Source organism: Hemiscyllium ocellatum, chromosome 15 (genome assembly GCF_020745735.1).
Source record: "Hemiscyllium ocellatum isolate sHemOce1 chromosome 15, sHemOce1.pat.X.cur, whole genome shotgun sequence".
NCBI lineage: Eukaryota > Metazoa > Chordata > Chondrichthyes > Orectolobiformes > Hemiscylliidae > Hemiscyllium > Hemiscyllium ocellatum.
The window spans coordinates 26,227,953-26,248,535 of NC_083415.1; the positions used below are offsets into that span (position 1 = coordinate 26,227,953).

At 39.6% G+C, this 20,583-nt stretch overlaps 1 protein-coding gene across 1 annotated transcript in view; it reads left to right on the forward strand.

Annotated features, from left to right (window-relative positions):
• The window catches only part of ripor3 (RIPOR family member 3), a 220,421-nt gene that overhangs the window by 170,943 nt on the left and 28,895 nt on the right, over positions 1–20,583 (forward strand). Inside the window, exons 14-15 of the mRNA XM_060836005.1 lie at positions 1,152–1,291; positions 16,528–16,687. Of these exons, the coding sequence (XP_060691988.1) occupies positions 1,152–1,291; positions 16,528–16,687 (300 nt within the window). The remainder of the gene's footprint in view (positions 1–1,151; positions 1,292–16,527; positions 16,688–20,583) is intronic.

The following is a 20,583-nucleotide window of genomic DNA, read 5'->3' on the forward strand; positions in this document are numbered from 1 at the left end:
CAAAAGTTCTCCTGACTGTAAAACACAGGTTTATTTTAATGAAACAGTGGAACAACCTAAAATATAAATGATTAAACAAATGTTTTATTCATAATTCTGCTTAAGTGTTATGCTCTTGTTTGAGTGTTTGAACCTAGATATAACTTATTTTGATTTCTTATAATGTTTAGCATTTTGTGACTAAACCCAGAAAAATCTACCTATGCAACTGTAGCTATATGGTAGGACTGAGATGGACAGATTTTTAATCATTAAGAAAATCAAAGATGATAGGGGAAATTCAAGAAATTGGAGCATTGTCATATCAGACATGATCTCACTGAATAACAGAGCAGACCTAATGCCCTGAATGGCCTACGTCTACTGCTACATTTTATGGTGCTTTGTGGTTCTCTCAGTTGATGATTCTTTTCCTACTTATGGCATTTCCCAGGCTTCCATTTGTTAAATGGCATTTTAGGTGCATTTTGGGTGGCAGGGGATTGTTTTTGAGATAGGTTGAATTTGTTCTGAGTGAAGGGAGCATACCAGAAAAATAACTATTTTCAGCATTTGGTGTTCTGAAGAAAACTAGGTCATCCATACTCACTACATTAAACTAAGTTATTTTGATAGTCAGATTTACTTCTGGTTTAATTTGAAAGAAAAACTGAGAAGTTTGAAATCTCAGTAGGTCTGTTTGCTGCAGTTTTGAGCTAGATCTGATTATCTAGTTTAGCCCACATCCTCCGAGAAGAGAATTGGAATGTGTTTGAAAGAAGCCTCAATGTTCTAAGTATTTTGTTCCAGCTTATTATTCTGTCTTATTCAACATTTGATGGTGAAATATCTGTTTTATTAATATAGTTCTTTGAAAAATCTATTAGGCTAATTAGTTAGGAAAGTACATTTATTGTATAACACAGACTTAAGCAATAAAATATTTCACATAGCAAATTGTGATATATTGAAGACCTTTAATCGTTTAGACATCATAGTACCTTGCGCATTGCTACAAATTGCTATGTTTTGACTTTCTAATTAGTGAAGATTTTGAAGGGTGTAATTTATACAGCAATGGCTTTTGTTCAATTGTGATAGAATGAGGCAATTTAAACTAACCTGTAAGATTATCTTCATTTTACAAATTGTTGTCTCTCCTTTTAACACAGAGAGAAGCAAAAGATAGCTCAAGTGCATCTACTGTCAGTCTTACTGTTGAAACAGTCTTAGAAAGCTTCAACTTCCTAAATACTGATTCAAGTGAAGATAATCTTTCATGCTCTGGGAGCATTAGGATAAAAGATGAAAGGTAGGTAAATGAAAAAGTGGCTATAAGCCCCAAGCTATGCTTTCATTGCCAACAAAATGTTTTCAGACAAGACAAAGGTAGTACCTCTTGAAAACATAATCAATTATAATGTTACAGTCTAGTTCAATTATTTGATTTAGTTTAGCATATGGATACCCCAAACAGATCACTGTCTTGAAATTTGTCTTAGTTATCTTAGTTGCAGATTTAGTTCTATATTTTGCGATTGAGGTAGCAGTACATATATTGCATTTTCAAGAAGTGTCCCTCTTATTAGGATTGATACAATGCAAAAGTGGTCATACTTGGAGATCTTCATTGGAATTTCAGCTTTTCATTGTATGCCTTAAGGACTTCGATATATTTTAGATGTGAACAGAAATTTATAAAAGAATGTAGATGAATTTAAATTATGGCAGACGGAATTTGATATGGAAGTCTGATTTTTGAATTTGAACAATCCAAACAAATATATTTCATTATTGGCGAGAAATTAAAAGCTATGAGCAATTTAGATATGTATTTATGTGAATCACTAAATGTTAGTTCACAGGTGTAAGTTAATTTAAATATTAAATAAATATTTGCTTTTATTTCTTGGAGGGGGATTAGAATAAAAAGGCAGGGAAGTGATGCTTCAGTTGTACAGACACTAATTTAAAGCATGTAGAGTACAATGTTGAACCTCAGAAAGGATATATTGGCCTTCAAGGCTGAGCAGCACATGTATGTTCACTAGAATGGAACTATGGGGAGTACCGTTAAAATATAAGCACAGCTTCAATAACATGGGCTTTTATCTCCATGAATGTCAGATTAAATTATGATGAAAAATTATAAACAACCAGGATTGCATTTACTGAGGGAGGTGTCAATAGAAATACTGCAATCAACTTGTTATTCAGATTATTTTAGCATGTGGACACATCAAATGAATACTACATTTGAGTTTGAACCAGTGTTTCATAAAGTTTCACAATTATTTCTTAACTTTTGTACACTCTGTATTCATGAAAGCCAAAATTCCATATGCCTAATTTTTCTCAATATTCTGTGACATCTTCAATGGTTTTTACACATGTCTTTGCAGCTCATTCTGCTCCATTTATAATTTAATATTTGACTGTATATAGATTCTCCAAATTCTTCCTGCCAAAATGGATCACTTCATTCATCTCTGCATTAATTTTTCATCAGCCGTATGCTTATGCACTCCACCAACCTGTCTGTGATATTTCAGGTGATCACAACATAACAGAATATTATTGTCTTGAACAAGAGAGAATTTATCCAACTTTCTTTGAGAATCAATGGCATTATCATCATTGATTCCTCCACTTTTGAAATTCTGGTATACCATTGAACAGAATCTGGTCTGGACTAGCCTTACAAATACTGTGGCTGTAAGAGCAAGTTAGAGGCTAGCAATTCTGTGATAAGTAACTTGGCTTCTGACTCCCCATATTTTATCTGTCATTCACAATATGGAAGTCAGGAGTATAAATGGAATATTCTCCTGTTGCTTGGACGGGTACACTCCAAAAGTTCAACAACATGCAGGACAAAGCCATCTGCTTGATGGGCATTTCATCCATCATTCTAAAGCATTCAACCCTTCAAGCACAAATGCAGAGTAGGAGTAATATCTATCATCTACAAGATGCACTGCAGCACCTCAACAAGGCTCCTTGAACAGTACCTTCCAAACACACATACACTATAACCTAAAAGGACAAAGGCAGCAGATGCATGCGAACATCACCATTTGAAAATTCCCTTCCAAGCCTCACACCATCCTGACTTTGAACTATAACATTCTTGCTACATCAAAATCATTGAACTCGCTAAAAGCAGAGTGGACATACCTACACCATGTGGACTGCAGTAGTTCAAGAAGGCAGTGTGGCTACACTCTCTCCAGGCCACTTAGGATGGGTTATAAATGCTGGCTTAGCCAGCAACACCCACAACCTCAAAATAATTTTAAAAAACAGTTTGAGGGTGAGAGGTGTCAGCATAAGATTAGCAACTTCAATTTAAATAAATGCAATTATTAGGGTAAAAACACAACTGATTAAAATAAACTTGGAAATTATGTTACAACATAATTCAGGAGAGATACAGTGGCACACATTCAAGATGATATTTTATAATGCCAAAGATATATTCCCTTGAAAAAGATACACTCCAGAGCAAATGTTGCGATCATTATTATTTTTTCTTTATTTTTCTCATTTTTTCGTTTGGAACTATGAGCTGAAGTGGAGAATCAAACTTTGAAGAGCAGCTTGATTTATGATAAAAGAATACAAGCTGATGTTTGCTTTCGGGAACTGACCTGGAAAGATAATTGCAGATTAATTGCTGTTTGAAGAACATTGCAGATTTTCAGTTCAAGGACGTGTTACACTCAAGGACTGGCAGCTGGTTGGATGTTGCATTGGTCAGTCAAAAAGGGGAGGTCAATGCTGGCCAGCCAACCACACAATGTTGAAGAAGAAACAGTAGCCATAGTTTGAACTAATTTTGACTAGGTTTTAGGGTAGAAGGCTGTATGCTTGGAAAAAGCTGGACTGGGAAGCGGTATTTAAGTTTTACTCTCGATAGTTTTATATTCTGTTAAAGAATTATTGAATGCACCAAGAAACGAATCCCAGTTTGAGAAATATGTGAATATTCTTCACAGCCTGGAAGCTCTTTGCAGAGATCGGTGTGACTTCAGAATTCAAGCAAGATATAATTCTGAGTGTCTGTAATCTAACATAATTTAAGGATTCCATAAATACCTGGTATTCATCATTGATACAGTTATAAAAGTGGCAAATTACAATTCTTTTTATTTTCTTTTAAGTTATCCCTTAACTATGACTGAATAGAATTATGATCATAAACATTGGTTAGATTATATTGTTGTTTAGCTTTTGTGATCATACTATGGCTTTAAAGAGGTGCATGTCATTTTTTTTATGAAGAAAGGTTGAGGCAGAGGTATCAAGTTGTCTGTCAAATCCAATGGAGTAAACAGCTTCTAAGGCCTTGGATTTTTTTTTTTAAAAGGTTGGAACAATAGAAGCAGCATGGCTGGGTGGGGTGAAGTTCCCACAGGATCAGGACTTTTATTTTTAGCAGCTGCTAGGGTCTTGAAGCTAGATGTGGAAGCTCTTATCCTCTCCATTACAACTAAAAGCTGGGATTGCATGTGAGACAATCTATTTTGCTGGATTTACCTTGGCAAAGGGTGTGTTTATGGAAATTTTCTATATTGGAGCAGTTAATTTGTCGTAGTTAATATATAGATATTATTTTATTAAGCATGTCTTTAGAGTTTCAGTTAAGCCAATTCTTTTAAAATACAGACAAAATAGAAATAACTGTAAAAATATAGTATGTTTTGCTTAAATTCGAATTGTTGACCAATCAAATTGCATCTGGAATGCAATGCCTTATATTTACCTTGAAAACAAGAAAAAGTTAGGGTCTAGGCTATCTTCTCAATATATTTTGAGGGGGTTTGGTCTGGCCAATAACACTTCACTCAACTGAAGTTACAGTAATAAGAATAAATTATTAATTTCTCATTAAGTTATACATTTGGTGTCTGATATTTATTATTCTTAAGTCTGGTTAAGAATAACTGAACAATTTTGGGGATTATCGAACGTTTTAATTTCAGTGTTGCAAATCCTGTGTTAGCAAGTCTGATTTGGTCTTTCTGGCCTTGCATTGAGGTGCAAGGACAGGGTCTTGAAATGTAGACAATGTACATCTGGAACTGGAATGCTTTAAAATGGGCAATCTAACACCAAGTTTATATTTCTACTTACGATGGCCCTAAAAATTGTTAAAGAATTTTTAAAAGTGTCCAAAGTTTCCCTGGTACTGTTGCAGAGCATGACTAAAGCTAAACCAGCACAGTCAGCTAGCAGACTAGAAATAAAGTTGTCAGAGTGAGCTAAGAAGGCAGACGTTATGGATTTAATATTGAAATAGTTGAGTTTAATGGAAATAGAGAAGCTAAGTAGTACAGGTGGCACATCAGGTGCATCAGTTAAGGCAATTGGAAATGAGAAAATAGATGGAACTTCTAAAGGAGATTGAAAGGAAGGGAATTCACTATAAAACTATGACTAGAGAGACAAGAGAAAGAAAGGAAAGAAAAAGAGAAAGAAATGGAATTTAAATAATGAATGATGCAGCTTAAGCTATCAAAACCAGACATTTGGGAGTATTTGGAAGAGGGCAGGCCTAGTCATAATCCAAGGTTCAGTCAGGAGATGTTTAAGGCTTCAGCAAAATTTGAAGAGAAGGATGTGAGGCATTGTTGTTTGAGAAGATAACAATGCAGACAAGGTGGCCAAAAACATATTGGATCTTGCCCACATAAAATAAAGAGATTTATGTATCCTTTTGGAGGAAGGTTCTGGAGATCATGGTGAGGTAAAAAATCTATTCTAAGTGTGTATGAATTGGTTCCGACAGTCAGACATTCTGGTACTTAAGGAGACAGTCTGGACAAACTTATATCGAGTTTGGGAGAGTTAAACAAATCATTTCGATAGGTCGATAAAAGCATTACCGACTGGAAATATTTATGATACACTGAGACAAAAATTGTTTTGGAAGAATTTTAAAGTTCCCTATCTTCTTGATTAGATTCCCTACAGTGTGGTTGAGGACTCTTGGATCTGTACTCAATGGAGTTTAGAAGGATGAGGAGAGATCTGATTGAAATGTGCAAAATACTGAATTGCCTGAATATAGTGGACATAGAGAAGATTCCCTTTTATGTAGTAAGCAATCTATGCTCATAACCTCTTACGTAGGGGAGACTAGGACCTGAGGGCACAGCTTCAGAGTGAAGGTCAGCCTATTAGAACTGAGATGAGGAGTAATTTCTTAAGATAGAGAGTGTTTAATCTATGAAATTCATTGCTGCAGAGGGCTGTGAAGATCAAGTTAATGAGTGTATTTAAGACAGAGATAGGTAGATTCTTGACTAGTAAGGGGATCAGGGAGAAGGCAGGAAAATAGGATTGAGAAATACATCAGCCACAATCAATTGGTGGAGCAGACCTGATGAGTCCAATGGCCTAATTCTGCTCCTGTATCTTAGGGTATTATGGTGATAAATTTAACATTTTTCCAGGTCTGCAGTATTTTCGACCATTCACCCAATCTATCCGTATGTGCCCACATCTTCTTCTCAAAATATTTTCCTACCTATCTTAGTAGCATCTCCAAATTTAGCCACCATGCCTTTGCTCCCCTCATTTAAGTTACTGATATAAGTTGACAATGATTTGAGATCCTAGAGCCGACCTATGTGAGACATCACTTATCACATCCTGCCAAACAAAGATCCATTCATGAATGCTCGTGACAACCAGGCGGCCTTCTACTCATGCCAGCATGTTATTTTGTACAACATGAGCTTTTATTTGCTGCAATACTCTTTGAGATGGCACCCTAGTAAATGCTTTCTGAAAATACAGTACAGTAGATCTCCAGGCTTGCCTTTCCCCACAGCATGTGTTATTCTTTCAAAGAATTCCAATTAATTATTTAAATATGATTCCCATTAACAAAACCATGTTGACTTTTTCTGATACCTTGAACTTTTCTACTTCACACCTTTAGTCTCTTTAAAGATCAATAATACCTAACACCTTCTCCATAACAAGCATCAAACTAACTCAATTATAGATGTCTATTTCCTGCCTCCATACCTTTTTAAATAGCGTAGTTATATTTGTGACCTTCCAACCTGATGGAACCTTTCCTGAATCTAGGGAATTTTGGAAACAACACCAACACATTAGCAACCTCTTTAAGGATCTTTTGATGTAGTCTTCTGGACACAGGGCCAAGGCCTTGTCAGCCATGGTTCCATCAATTTGCTTGTTACTACTTGCCTCGTGATTATAATTTTGCTCAGTTCCTCTCTCCCTTCCGCCTCCTGATTTACTGCTATGAATGGAATGGTTTTTGTGTCATCAATAGCAGAAGTTACATAGCAACTCTGAGGTTCCACACATGCCAAATGGCGCACCAACAAATTGACTTCCACATTTGAAACATACATAAAAGACTTGTGAGACAGATTATTATTCTGTAGTAAAACACAGAAGCAAAGCATTTGTTAATTCAATCCGCCATTTCTTTACTATCTACTATTACCTCCCCATTCTCACTACATACAGAATTCACATCCTCTACATGCTGTTTTCCTTTCTTGTAGCTATAGATTCTCTTGCTATCCATTTTTACATTTCTACTCCTTTAGTCATTCTCTGCCATCCTTTACGTTCTGAGCAATCATCTGACCTGTCACTCATCTTTGTTCGGGTTTATGCTTTTCCTCAAGTTTGATGCTTTCTCCCTTTTATTCCTTATAGTAGGATATACTTATTCTGAGTAGACTGAAATATCCCTGAAAAGGTCTACTACAATCCTTTTGATGTGTCCCTAGTGTGCAGGTTCACTTCAGCTAACTCTATTTTCATGGCCACTTAATTGCTCTTACTAAATTTGAATGCTGTATTTATTTATATGCAAATAGGAGACCCATGGATTTTGTTTTATGTTAGGAGGCACCCTCTGTTCTTAATATCTTTACTTAGCTTTTTCCTTTTACTTCCAGAACATTTTGAACTGAATCTGTTCCTCAATTGTATTATCAACCTGACATTTAACTGCACACCATTTTCCTTCTTCATCTTCTTTTCTGTCTTTTTCATTATGCAAAGAGCTCCGCCTCTATTTGTCCTATTGTTTCCCGTCAAGAAATTGTATCCAAACTATCTCCTGTTTAAAGGTAACCCACAAGTTCATTACATTATTACATAGAAATATTGAAAGGGAGAAGAGTAGGCCACTCTGGGCTTCGAACCTGCTCTACCATTTAAGATGATCATGGCTGATCATCCAATTCAGTATCCTGTTCCCACTTCTGCTTCATACTTCTTAGGGCTAAAGCAACAAAGAGTATGTCTCCCATTTGCAAATGTTCAATGTTTTGGCATCAGCTACTTTCTGTGGCAAAGAATTTCACAGGCTCACCACTCTGAGTGAAGACATTTCTCATCTTAGTCCAAAATGGCCTACTCAATATCCTTAAACTGTAACCCTTGGTTCCAATCACTCAATGGGAACATCATTCCTGTGTTTACCCCATCTAGACCTGTTATAATTAGCCCCCTCCCTCATCCTTCTAAACTCCAGTGAATTTAGCCATTACTGATCCATTCTCTCTTCATATGTCAGTCCAGCCATCCAGGAATCAGTCTGGTAATTCTTTGTTGCACTCCTTTATATATAGAATGCCCTTCCTCAGATAAGGTGACCAAACCTCTGCACAATACTCCAGGTGTGATCTCACCAAAGTCCTATACAATTGCAGCAAGATATCCCAGTTCCTGTACTCAAATGCTTTTGCCATGGAGGCCAACTCCTGCCTTCTCCTCTTGCTGCAGCTGCAAGTTTACTTTCTGTGACTGGTATACAACGGTACCTAGACATTGCTGCATCTCTCCCTTTCACAATCTGTTGCTATTCAGATAATAATCCACCTTGCTATTTTTGCTGCCAAAGTAGATAATCTCATTTATCCACATTAAACTTCATCTGCCATGCAATTGCCTACTCACTCAACTGGGTCAAACCACAGTCAAGCATCTCTGCATCCTCTTCACAGTTCACCCTTTCACCCAGCTTTGCAGTTGTCTGCAAACTTGGAGACATTTCATTTAGTTGTCCCTTCTAAAACATTTATATTACAAAAAACTGAGGAAATTGCTTGCTAATCTTTGGCCATCTGAGTGAGATTTGCCCTCACTCCATTGAAATTTGCCTTCCTTAATTATTTTTCTCTAGATTTTTCTTTGACCTTTTCATAAGTAAACTAAAACATATGGTACTGCAATCAAATGTCTCCTAATTGTTGCACTTCTGATGCTTGATTCATTTGCCTCATTCATCCGCACAAGTTGTAGTGTCTCACTCAGTGTTGAATTGGAGTCATCCTGATATAGAAAACACTGCTTAATACTGAGAAATTTTATACTATTATCTCAGTATATATTAGGATCATTAAACATTTTTTAGTTATCAAACACCTTCCAGAAACCCAAGTACAGCTGATCTACAGGCTAACTACACTAATTTTTGCAACACTTTGTATTTTCCTTGTAAACTTATTTCTCCATATCTTTCTTGTTAGTTGGCAGCCTATAAAATACATCCAGCAGTATTACAGCAACTCTACCACCTCTGCCTCTAGCTGTAATCAGACATTCAATCATTGATCTTCTAGGATAGCTTCTCTCCAGCACTATCTTATTCTCTTCAATTAGTATTTTTACAGATGTTTGTTATTTTCTCTTTACATTTCCTAAACACCTTAAATTCAGTAATAGTTTTTCCTGCCTTTTTGTGATCCAAGTGTCTGTTATCACAGCATCAAGTTCTCCATAGCTATTACCATCTACATCTTACTAACTTAACATATTCCATGACATTTTTGTGAGGCAGTGGTAGCATCCCTACCTCTAGATCATGAGTCATAGAGTCATAGAGATGTACAGTATGGAAACAAACTCTTCAGTCCAACTCGTCCATGCCGATCAGATATCCCAACCCAATCTAGTCCCCCCTGTCAGTACCTGGTCCATATCCTTCCAAACCCTTCCTATTCATATACCCATCCAGATGCCTTTTAAATGTTACTATTGTACTAGCGTCCACCACTTCCTCATTCCACGCCCTTAGGTCTCTTTTATATCTTTCCCCTCTTACCCTAAACCTATGCCCTCTAGTTCTGGATTCCCCCACCCCAGGGAAGAGACTTTGTTTATTTATGCTATCCATGCTCCTCCTGATTTTATAAACCTCTATAATGTCACCCCTCAGCCTTTGACACTCCAGGGATAACAACCCCAGCCTGTTCAGCCTCTCCCTATAGCTCAAATCCTCCAACCCTGGCAACATGCTTGTAAATCTTTTCTGAGCCCTTTCAAGTTTCACAACATCCTTCTGATAGGAAGAAGATCAGAATTGCATACAATATTCCAAAAGTGGCCTAACCAAAGTCCTATACAGCTGCAACATGACCTCCCAACTCCTGTAATCAATACTCTGACCAATAAAGGAAAGCATACCGGACACCTCCTTCACTATCCTGCGACTCTACTTTTAAGGAGTTATGAACCTGCACTCCAAGGTCTCTTTGTTCAGCAACACCCTCTAGGACCTTACTATTAAGTTATAAGTCCTGCTAAGATTTGCTTTCCCAAAATGCAGCACCCCACATTTATCTGAATTAAACCCCATCTCCCACTTCTCAGTCCATTGACCCATCTGACCGAAATCCCGTTGTAATCTGAGGTAACTTTCTTCGCTGTCCATGACACATCCAATTTTGGTGTCATCTGCAAACGTACTAGCTATACTTGTAATGCTCACATCCAAATCATTTATATAAATGAAGAAAAGTAGTGGACCAAGCACCGATCTTTGTAGCACTTCACTGGTCACGCGTGTCCAGTCTGAAAAACAACCCTACACCACCACCCTCTGTCCTCTACCTTTGAACCAGTTCTGTATCCAAATGACTAGTTCTCCCTGTATTCCATGAGATCTAACCTTGCCATCCAGTCTCCCATGGGGAACCTTGTCAAATGTCTCAATCCTCTTTGTTACTTCTTCAAAAAACTCAATCAAGTTTGTGAGACATTATTTCCCACTTACAAAGCCATGCTGACTATCCCAAATCAGTCCTTGCCTTTCCAAATACATGACATCACTTCCACCCCTCACATTATCGCTGATGTCACATGTTCAGTGACTTCCGCCACCCCTACTGCTGTGTTTGCCACCACTACCACCCCCACCAACGCCACTCACCTGCTAACATGCCCCCCACAGATCCCACTGTCACCATCCCTGCCCCCCAGAACCCTGAGGGGAACACCAACCCTGCTCATGACTCCACCCCATTCCCCCCACCACCACACCCACTCCAGTTACAGGATCCACCCCTACTCCCAGCTCCACACACACACCAGATCCTAGCTTCCAGCTCCTGCCCCAGTGAACTCATCTCTTCCTACCTCGACAATGTCCTATCCCCCCAGTCCAGGAGCTCCCCACATACGTTCAAGACACCACCCATGCCCTCCACCTCCTCCAAGACTTCCGTTTCCCCGGCCCCCAATGCCTCAACTTCACCATGGATATCCAATCCCTCTACACCTCCATCCACCATGATCAGGGCCTCCAAGCCCTCCGTTTCTTCCTCTCCCGACATCCCCAACAGTATCCTTCCATCGATACCCTCATTCATTTGGCTGAACTGGTCCTCACCCTTAACAATTTAACAACCGGGCGGCACGGTGGCACAGTGGTTAGCACTGCTGCCTCACAGCGCCAGGGACCTGGGTTCAATTCCCGCCTCAGGCGACTGACTGTGTGGAGTTTGCACATTCTCCCCGTGTCTGCGTGGGTTTCCTCCGGGTGCTCCGGTTTCCTCCCACAGTCCAAAGATGTGTGGGTCAGGTGAATTGGCCATGCTAAATTGCCCGTAGTGTTAGGTAAGGGGTATATGTAGGGGTATGGGTGGGTGGCGGGTCGGTGTGGACTTGTTGGGCCGAAGGGCCTGTTTCCACACTGTAAGTAATCTAATCTAATTTCTCCTTTGAATCCTCCCACTTCCTCCATACCAAAGGGGTAGCTATGGGCACCCGTATGGGCCCAGCTATGTCTGTCTCTTTGTTGGCTATCTTCTGTAATTACACCGGCACCAGTCCACACCACTCCCCACCTCTTCCTCCGCTACATTGATGACTCCATTGGCACCACCTCGTGCTCCCGCGAGAAGGTTGAGCAATTCATCAACTTCATCAACACATTCCACCCTGACCAAAATTTACCTGGACCATCTCTGAGACCTCCCTCCCCTTCCTGGACCTCTCCATCTCCATTAATGACAACTGACTTGACACCAACATTTTTTACAAACCCACCGACTCCCACAGCTACCTGGATTATACCTCTTCCCACCCTACCACCTGCAAAAATGCCATCCCAGATTCCCAATTCCTCCGTCTCCTCCGTATCTGCTCCCAGGAGGACCAGTTCCACCACAGAACATACCAGATAGTCTCCTTCTTTAGAGATCGCAATTTCCCTTCCCTCCGATGCATTTCGTCCACATCCTGCACCTTCCACCCTACAAACCTTTGCATAAACCAAATCATCCGCCGACATTTCCGCCACCTCCAAACGAACCCCACCACCAGGGATAATATTTCCCTCCCCACCCCTTTCCGCCTTCCGCAAAGACCGTTCCCTCTGTGACTACCATCCCCCCCAACAACCCACCCTCCCAACCTGGCACCTTCCCCTGCCACCGCAGGAATTGCAAAACCTGCGCCCACACCTCCTCCCTCACCTCCATCCAAGGCCCTAAAGGAGCCTTCCACATCCATCAAAGTTTTACCTGCACATCCACCAATATCATTTATTGTATCCGTTGCTCCCAATGCAGTCTCCTCTACGTTGGGGACACTAGACGCCTCCTAGCAGAGTGCTTTAGGGAACATCTCTGGGACACCACACCAATCAACCACACCGCCCTATGGCCCAACATTTCAACACCCCCTCACACTCAGCCGAAGACATTGAGGTCCTAGGCCTCCTTCACCGCCGCACCCTCACCACCTGATGCCTGGAGGAAGAACGCCTCATCTTCCATCTTGGAACACTTCAACCACAGGGCATCAATGTGGACTTCACCAGTTTCCTCATTTCCCTTTCCCCACCTCACCCCAGTTCCAACTTCCAGCTCAGCACTCTCTCCATGACTTGTCCTACTTGCCTATCTTCCTTTCCACCTATCCACTCCACCCTCCTCTCTGACCTATCACCTTCTTCCCACTCCCATCCACCCATTTGTACTATTTGCTACCTTCCCCCACCCTCCTCCCTGACCTATCACCTTCATCCTCACCCCCATTCTTCTCTCATTTATCTCTCCACCCTTCAGGCACTCCGCCTGTAACCTGATGAGGGGCTTTTGCCTGAAATGTCGATTTTCCTGCCTCGGAAGCTGCCTGAACTGCTGTGCTTTTCCAGCATCACTCTAATTCAAATACATGTACATCCTGTCCCTCAGGATTCCCTCCAAGAACATGCCCACCACCGATGTCAGGCTCACTGGTCTATAGTTCCCTAGCTTGTCCTTATCACCCTTCTTAAACAGTGACATCACGTTAGCCAACCTCCAGTCTTCCAGCACCTCACCTGTACTATCATTAATACAGATATCTCAGCAAGGAACCCAGCAATCTCTTCCCTAGCTTCCCACAGGGTTCTAGGGTACACCTGAAATGGCCCTGGGGATTTATCCACTTTTATGTGTTTCACAACATCCGGCACTTCCTCCTCTGTAATATGAATATTTTTCAAGATGTCACCATCTATTTCCTTACATTCTATATCTTTCATGTCCTTTTCCACAGTAAACACTGATGCAAAATCCTCATTTAGTATCTCCCCCATCTCCTGTGGCTCCAACGAAGGCCATCTTGCTGATCTTTGAGGGGCCCTATTCTCTCCTGCATTACCCTTTTATCCTTAACATATTTGTAAAAACTCTTTGGATTCTCCTTAACTCTATTTGCCAAAGCTATCACATGTCCCCGTTTTGCCCTCCTGATTTCCCTCTTAAGTATACTCCTACTGCCTATATACTCACGTAAGGATTCATTTGATCTATCCTCTCCATACCTGACATATGCTTCTTTCCTTTTCTTAATCAAACCTTTTTCTTTTGTAATCCAGCATTCCCTACACCTACCAGCCTTTCCTATCACTCTAACAGGAATATACTGTCTCTGGGCTCTCGTTCTCTCATTTCTGAAGATTTCCCATTTTCCAACCTTTCCTTTACCTGTGAACATCTGCCCCCAGTCAGCTTTTGAAGGTTCTTGCCTAATACTGTCAAAATTACCCTTCCTCCAACTTAGAACTTCAAATTTAAAATCTGGTCTATCCTTATCCATCACTATTTTAAAACTAACAGAATTATGCTTGTTGGCCCCAAAGTGCTCCCCCATCTCAGTCACCAGCCCTACCTATTTCCCAAGAATAGGTCAAGTTTTGCATCCTCTCTAATAGGGATATCCACATATTGAATCAGATAATTTCCTTGTACACACTTAACAAATTCCTCTCCATCTAAATCCTTAACACGATGGCAGGCCCAGTCTATGTTTGGAAAGTTAAAACAAATCACCCTATTATCCTTACAAATTTGTTTCTCAATTTCTCTCTGACTATTAGGGGGTCTATAATACAATCCCAATAAGGTGATCATCCCTTTCTTAATTCTCAGTTCTACCCAAGTAACTTCCCTGGACGTATTTCCAGGAATATCCTCCCTAATACAGCCATAATGCTATCCCTTATCAAAAACACCACATCCCCTCATCTCTTGCCTCCCTTTCTATCCTTCCTATAGTATTTATATCCTGGAACATTAAGCTGCCAGTCCTGTCCATCCCTGAGCCACATTTCTGAAATTGCTATGATATCCCAGTCCAATGTTCCTAACCATGCCCCGAGTTCATCTGCTTTCCCTGTTAGGGTGTGGATTCAAGTTCCATCTGTTCTGGAGCTGTGTCATAGTATCTCTGATCAGGCTGATTAGGAATTATTTTCCACATTCCATGCATACATGCATGTGCAATTTAGGACAAATTGCATTCCTACTTTGATATTATTTGTCTCTTGAATCTTCATGCATCTATCATTTTTCTTCTCTCGTATTACTTCCTAACTCTCAAAACCATGGTAACTCCGCCCCAAGAGCACTGGCAAACAGCCTTGCAAGGGCTTTGGTTGCAGCTCTGTTCTGGTACAAGATTTCTGGATTTTAATAGGTCCCAGTACTTTCCAAATGTCCCAAGAATCTGAGCACAATCTCTCTACAAGTGTATTTTTCTGCATTATTAAAGGATACTTACTTTGCTCGGCCAAGACAGAAATTCCTGTGCTAAATTTAATGGGTAATGAACAGGCAAAAGCAGTAAGCTCTGGAAAAAAAAATGCTAAGGGTGAGTTGATCTTTTTGTCAAAATTAACTATGGTATGAATCATTTTGAAGAGTAATGTTTCAATATTTACAATTAGTAACCATGAATCTGCTTCTGTCCAGGTGTTGCTGCACCATTTATCCTTAAGTAGCATGAAATACTTTTAGGACAAAGTGAGGACTGCAGATGCTGGAGATCAGAGTCAAAAAGTGTGATGCTGGAAAACCACAGCAGGTCGGGCAGCATCCGAGAAACAGAAGATTATTCCGAATGAAGGGCTTATGCCTGAAACATCAATTCTCCTGCTCCTCGAATGCTGCCTGACCTGCTGTGGTTTTCCAATGCCTCACTTTTTGAGTCTTAACTACTTTTAGCTTTGTCTTTAGTGGGACAGAAAACTTTTGCCTAATACTGTTTTTCTTAGACAAAACATTATGGAAGTATGGAATACATCAAAAGAGAGATAATCTGTGTTTAAGTGATAATTTCATACATTTGAGAAAAATAGAAGACAGGTTGAGAAAGCAGAGAGATTAAATTAGAATAAATATTTGAAGCTGTTGTGATGGTCTCAATGGAATTTCTTCAAGACTGACATTTCTATGGAAATTGGATCTAGGAAACCTCTAGACAATTTAAAAATAAGTTAAAACCTTATGTGATAAAGCTTAGAATTTGGAGTATTGCTATATGCCTTGTCTTTGGACCCACTAGCTAGTTAGACTACACTATTTTGCACTCAGTTACACAAGTTTAAAGTATTCTGATTCTGCTACCTGTTAATAGGTTAGGGGTTTTCCTCATGTTTGACTACATTTTTAAATACTAACTTATGTACATAGACAATAGACAATAGGTGCAGGAGTAGACCATTCAGCCCTTTGAGCCTGCACCGCCATTCAATATGATCATGGCTGATCATTCCTAATCAGTATCTGCTTCCTGCCTTATCTCCATAACCCTTGATTCCACTATCTTTGAGAGCTCTATCCAACTCTTTCTTAAATGAATCCAGAGACTGGGCCTCCACTGCCCTCTGGGGCAGAGCATTCCACACAGCCACCACTCTCTGGGTGAGAGAGTTACATGCAGTTATCTGTGCTATACTTTGTTTCAATTTTTTTTACACTCCTTATCATTTGACAGGTATGATACCTACAATAAAGGCAATATTTGTCAGCATGCTTTGACCAAGAACGGAGATTTAGAAGTTAAAGTGCCAAGAACCCTTGCCCTGACATCAGAAAATGTGTGTCTTGATCAAGTCCTCTTAACTCACCTGCAAGTGTGCAAGAGACTTCTCCAGGTAGGTCGGGATACAATTAAGTAAAATTATTTGTTTCCCATCTTTTAGCCCTTTGACCTCAAAAATGTATTCTCCTAATTCCTCATTGATTTCTCCAAAAAGAAATTATTTGAGTACATGATTACCTATTAGTGCATTGAATTTTGTTGAGTCTGAGCTCACCTTTCAGTATTTCTTGGTAAATCTAAAAGAAAATTGAAGTGCTGCTTTTTGGACTGATGTGACATCATGTTTTATTTTCATTTACAAAACCAGTACATTTCAACTTATGATTAATATTAAAACATTTTACATTTTCAAAAGGTATGAAGTTTTCGATTACTGATCAACTGATTTCTCACAATTTTTAAATTTTAAAATATGAATGATAGGAATGCTAAGGAATAATGCTAAATGCTTAGATAAGGAGGGTAGAGTCACAGAGTATGCTCAAAAGTGTTCCAGTATGCAAGGGAGTACGGCTACATATTTGTTTTTGTATTACAAATGGATTCATGCTTAGTTGGAATCATTCATCCACTTTAGGTTTTCATTACATGTCTAAATTAATTTGGAGGAGTAGAAGATTCTCTATCTTATCTTTTGATAAATGCCATTGTTTTTCCTGTAAGTCTGTTGGAACAGAAATAGTTACAAATATTGTATGTTGTACTTTAGATGTTCATACTCTGAGGAAAATAGGCTGATTGATACAACCTTGATATAATTCGTCCAGGTCTTAAATAGGACAGAGAAAGGAAACTATTTAACAAAGATTTTAAGATAACAGGAAACAATTGCATACAGTAATCTTTACAAAACAGGGGAAAATGGTTCTGCAGTTGTTCATTATCCACACTGATACTCCTGATGAAGGGCTTTTGCTCGAAACGTCGAATCTCCTGTTCCTTGGATGCTGCCTGACCTGCTGCGCTTTAACCAGCAACACATTTTCAACTTTAAAAAATAAGTCTAGTGACAAAACATGTAGCTTATAGCCAAACTTGAACCAGCAGAATCCTGATGAAGGGCTTATGCCCGAAATGTCAAATTTCCTGTTCCTTGGATGCTGCCTGACCTGCTGCGTTTTTCCAGCAACACATTTTCAGACCAGCAGAATCTATGTTCGACTAATTAAGTTAGTGTATATTCTGTGAAGTTGGCACGAGGAATTATTACTTCCTATCCCCTCTGATGTCTTGGCATAGTTGACTAGATATTCTTCTAGGAGAAAGTGGGAGAAAGTGAGGACTGTAGATGCTGGAGATCAGAGGGTGGGTGGAGGGAATAGGTGCAAAGGAAGATGGACAGGTAGGACAGTTCAAGAGGGCAGTGCCAAGTTGGAAGGTTGAATCTGGAATAAGGAAACTGATGTAATCGACATTAATCCCATGTGGTTGGAGGGTCCCAAGGCAGAAGATGATGCGTTCTTCCACCAAGTGTTGGATGGCTGTACTCTTCTGTTCAGCTTGGTAGGACTGAACTGACCTCACTTGGTTCCACTCTGACCAATTCAGTTTTAACTAGGCCATCATTAGAAATGCCTTTTTCTTTTTGATGGACCACTCAAAACTATTCAAAAGGTCTCTTCTCTGACTTTATTTTGTCCTATGGTGACATCATTCACAAATATGTGTTCAGCTTCCATCCATATGCAAAGGACATCCAAACATCTCAAATGTAACAAATAAGCAAGGTGCTGATGGGAGGAAAGATCTCGTGACAGTCTCTTTCACTAGGTTTAAAGTATTTGATGAGCTAATAGGATTAAAGGCAGACACAACCCCAGGACATAATGGCCTGCATCTAAGACTTTGAACTGAAAATCACTTTGGATATAGTAAAGGCATTGGTCAAAATATTCAAGATTCCAGTGGATTGGAACACAACTAATGTGATGTTCAAGAAGGGATGTGCAAGGAAAGCAGAAAACTATAGGCCAGTTAGTCTAATATCTATCATTGGGAAAATGCTTGAGTTCATTACCAAGGAAGAAAAAGCAGGAAATTTAGAAAAGCTTAATACAATCAAACACAGGGTCAACATGGTTTTGTGGAACAGTAATCACATTTGATACATTTGCCAGAGTTCTTGAGGTAGAACAAGTAGAATTGTTAACGTAACTGGTAGATGTTGTACGTTTGGATTTCCAGAAAGTGTTCGATAAGGTGCCACATAAAAGGATACTGCATAAAGTAGAAACAGACAGTATCAGCAGTAATGCAGGAACATGGTTTAAGGATTGGTTAACACAGAAACAGAGTTGGAATTAATACTTTGAGTTGGAAAGATGCCAGAGGTTTAGTTCTCTGACCCTATTTACCATTGTAGAATACGATTATTGAGTACAGCCCATCAAGTCTGTATTGCCAAAATACACTATTAGAATCATAGAGTTACACAGCATGAGAACAGACCCTTCAATCCAACCAGTCCATGCCAACCATAATCCCCAAACTAAACTAATCCCATCTGACGGCACTATGCCCATATCCCTCGAAACATTTCTTACTCATGTACAAAGCTTTGGTTAGGCAACAGTCAGAATTTACATGTTTTTAAAAATGTTATAACTGTACCCACAACCACCACTTCCTCTGGAAATTCATTCCAAACATGAACCATTCTCTGCATTAAAAAAAGTTGCCTCTAATGTCTTTTTTAAATCTTTCTCCTCTCACCTTAAAATTATGCCCCCTAGTCTTGAAATCCCCCACTCTAAGGAAAATACACCTGCCTTCACTATATCTATACTCTCATGATTTTATGGTCACCTCTCAACCACCTACACTCCAGTGAAAAAAGTCCCAGTCTATCCAGCCTCTCCTTATAACTCAAATCCTCCATTCCCAGCAACATCTTGAAAATCTCTTCTGAACCCTCTCTAGCTTAATAATATTCTTCCAATTACAGGGCGAACTGGACATAGCATTCCAGCTGTGGCCTAATCAAAGCTCTGCACAGCTCCAATGGCATCATTGCTCTTTATAATATACGACAGAACTGGAAGTGTCCCATAAGCCTTCTGAATGACCCTTCTAATGTGTACTGCCACCTTCCAGGGATCTGTGGACAAATACCTCAAAATCCTCTGTTCCTCTGAGCTTCCATTCAATGATTATCCCCCTTTCTTTTCCTTCTTCCGAAGTGCATCATCTCACATTTATCAGAGATAAATTGCATCTGCCATGTTCTATCCATCTGACCAGTCTGTTTATGCCCTCCTGTAACCTAACATTGTTCTCGTCACTGTCAATAACCCAGCCAATCTTTGTGCCATCCACAAATTTACTTAGCATATTCCACATTCTCATCTATATCATTTATGAATATCACAAACAGTAAGGAACCCAGGATTGATCGCTGTGTTATGTGATTGCACAGCAAACTCCAGTCACATGAACAGTCTTCCACCTTCTTGGAGGAGGGGGCCAAACGAAACATATCCAAATTTGCCAACGGTAAAAAATACATCTGAGAGCATATTATGATGAAGACATAAGGAAGCTGCTAGGGGACACAGGCAGGGTCAGTGAGTAGGCAAAAAACTGGGCAGATGGAATTGAAAGTAGCAAAGTATGAGGTCATGTACTCTGCTAGAAAGAACAAAAAGACAGATTATTAGTTAAATGCAAAGAGACTCCAAAAAGCTGAAGTACAGAGGAATCTGACCATTCTTGTGCATGAAGCATATCAAGTTAGCATGCAGGTGTAGCAAGTAATTCAGAAGAAAAATGGAATTTTGGTCTTCATTGTTAGGAGTTTGGAGTTTAAAATAGAGAAGTCTTGTCACAATCAGCATTGATGAAGCAACATCTCACATACTGCATACAGTTTTGGTCCTCACATATAGGAAATGATTTATTGACATTGTAGGCAGTTTAAAAGAGATTTACTGGGCTGATTTCTGTGATTAA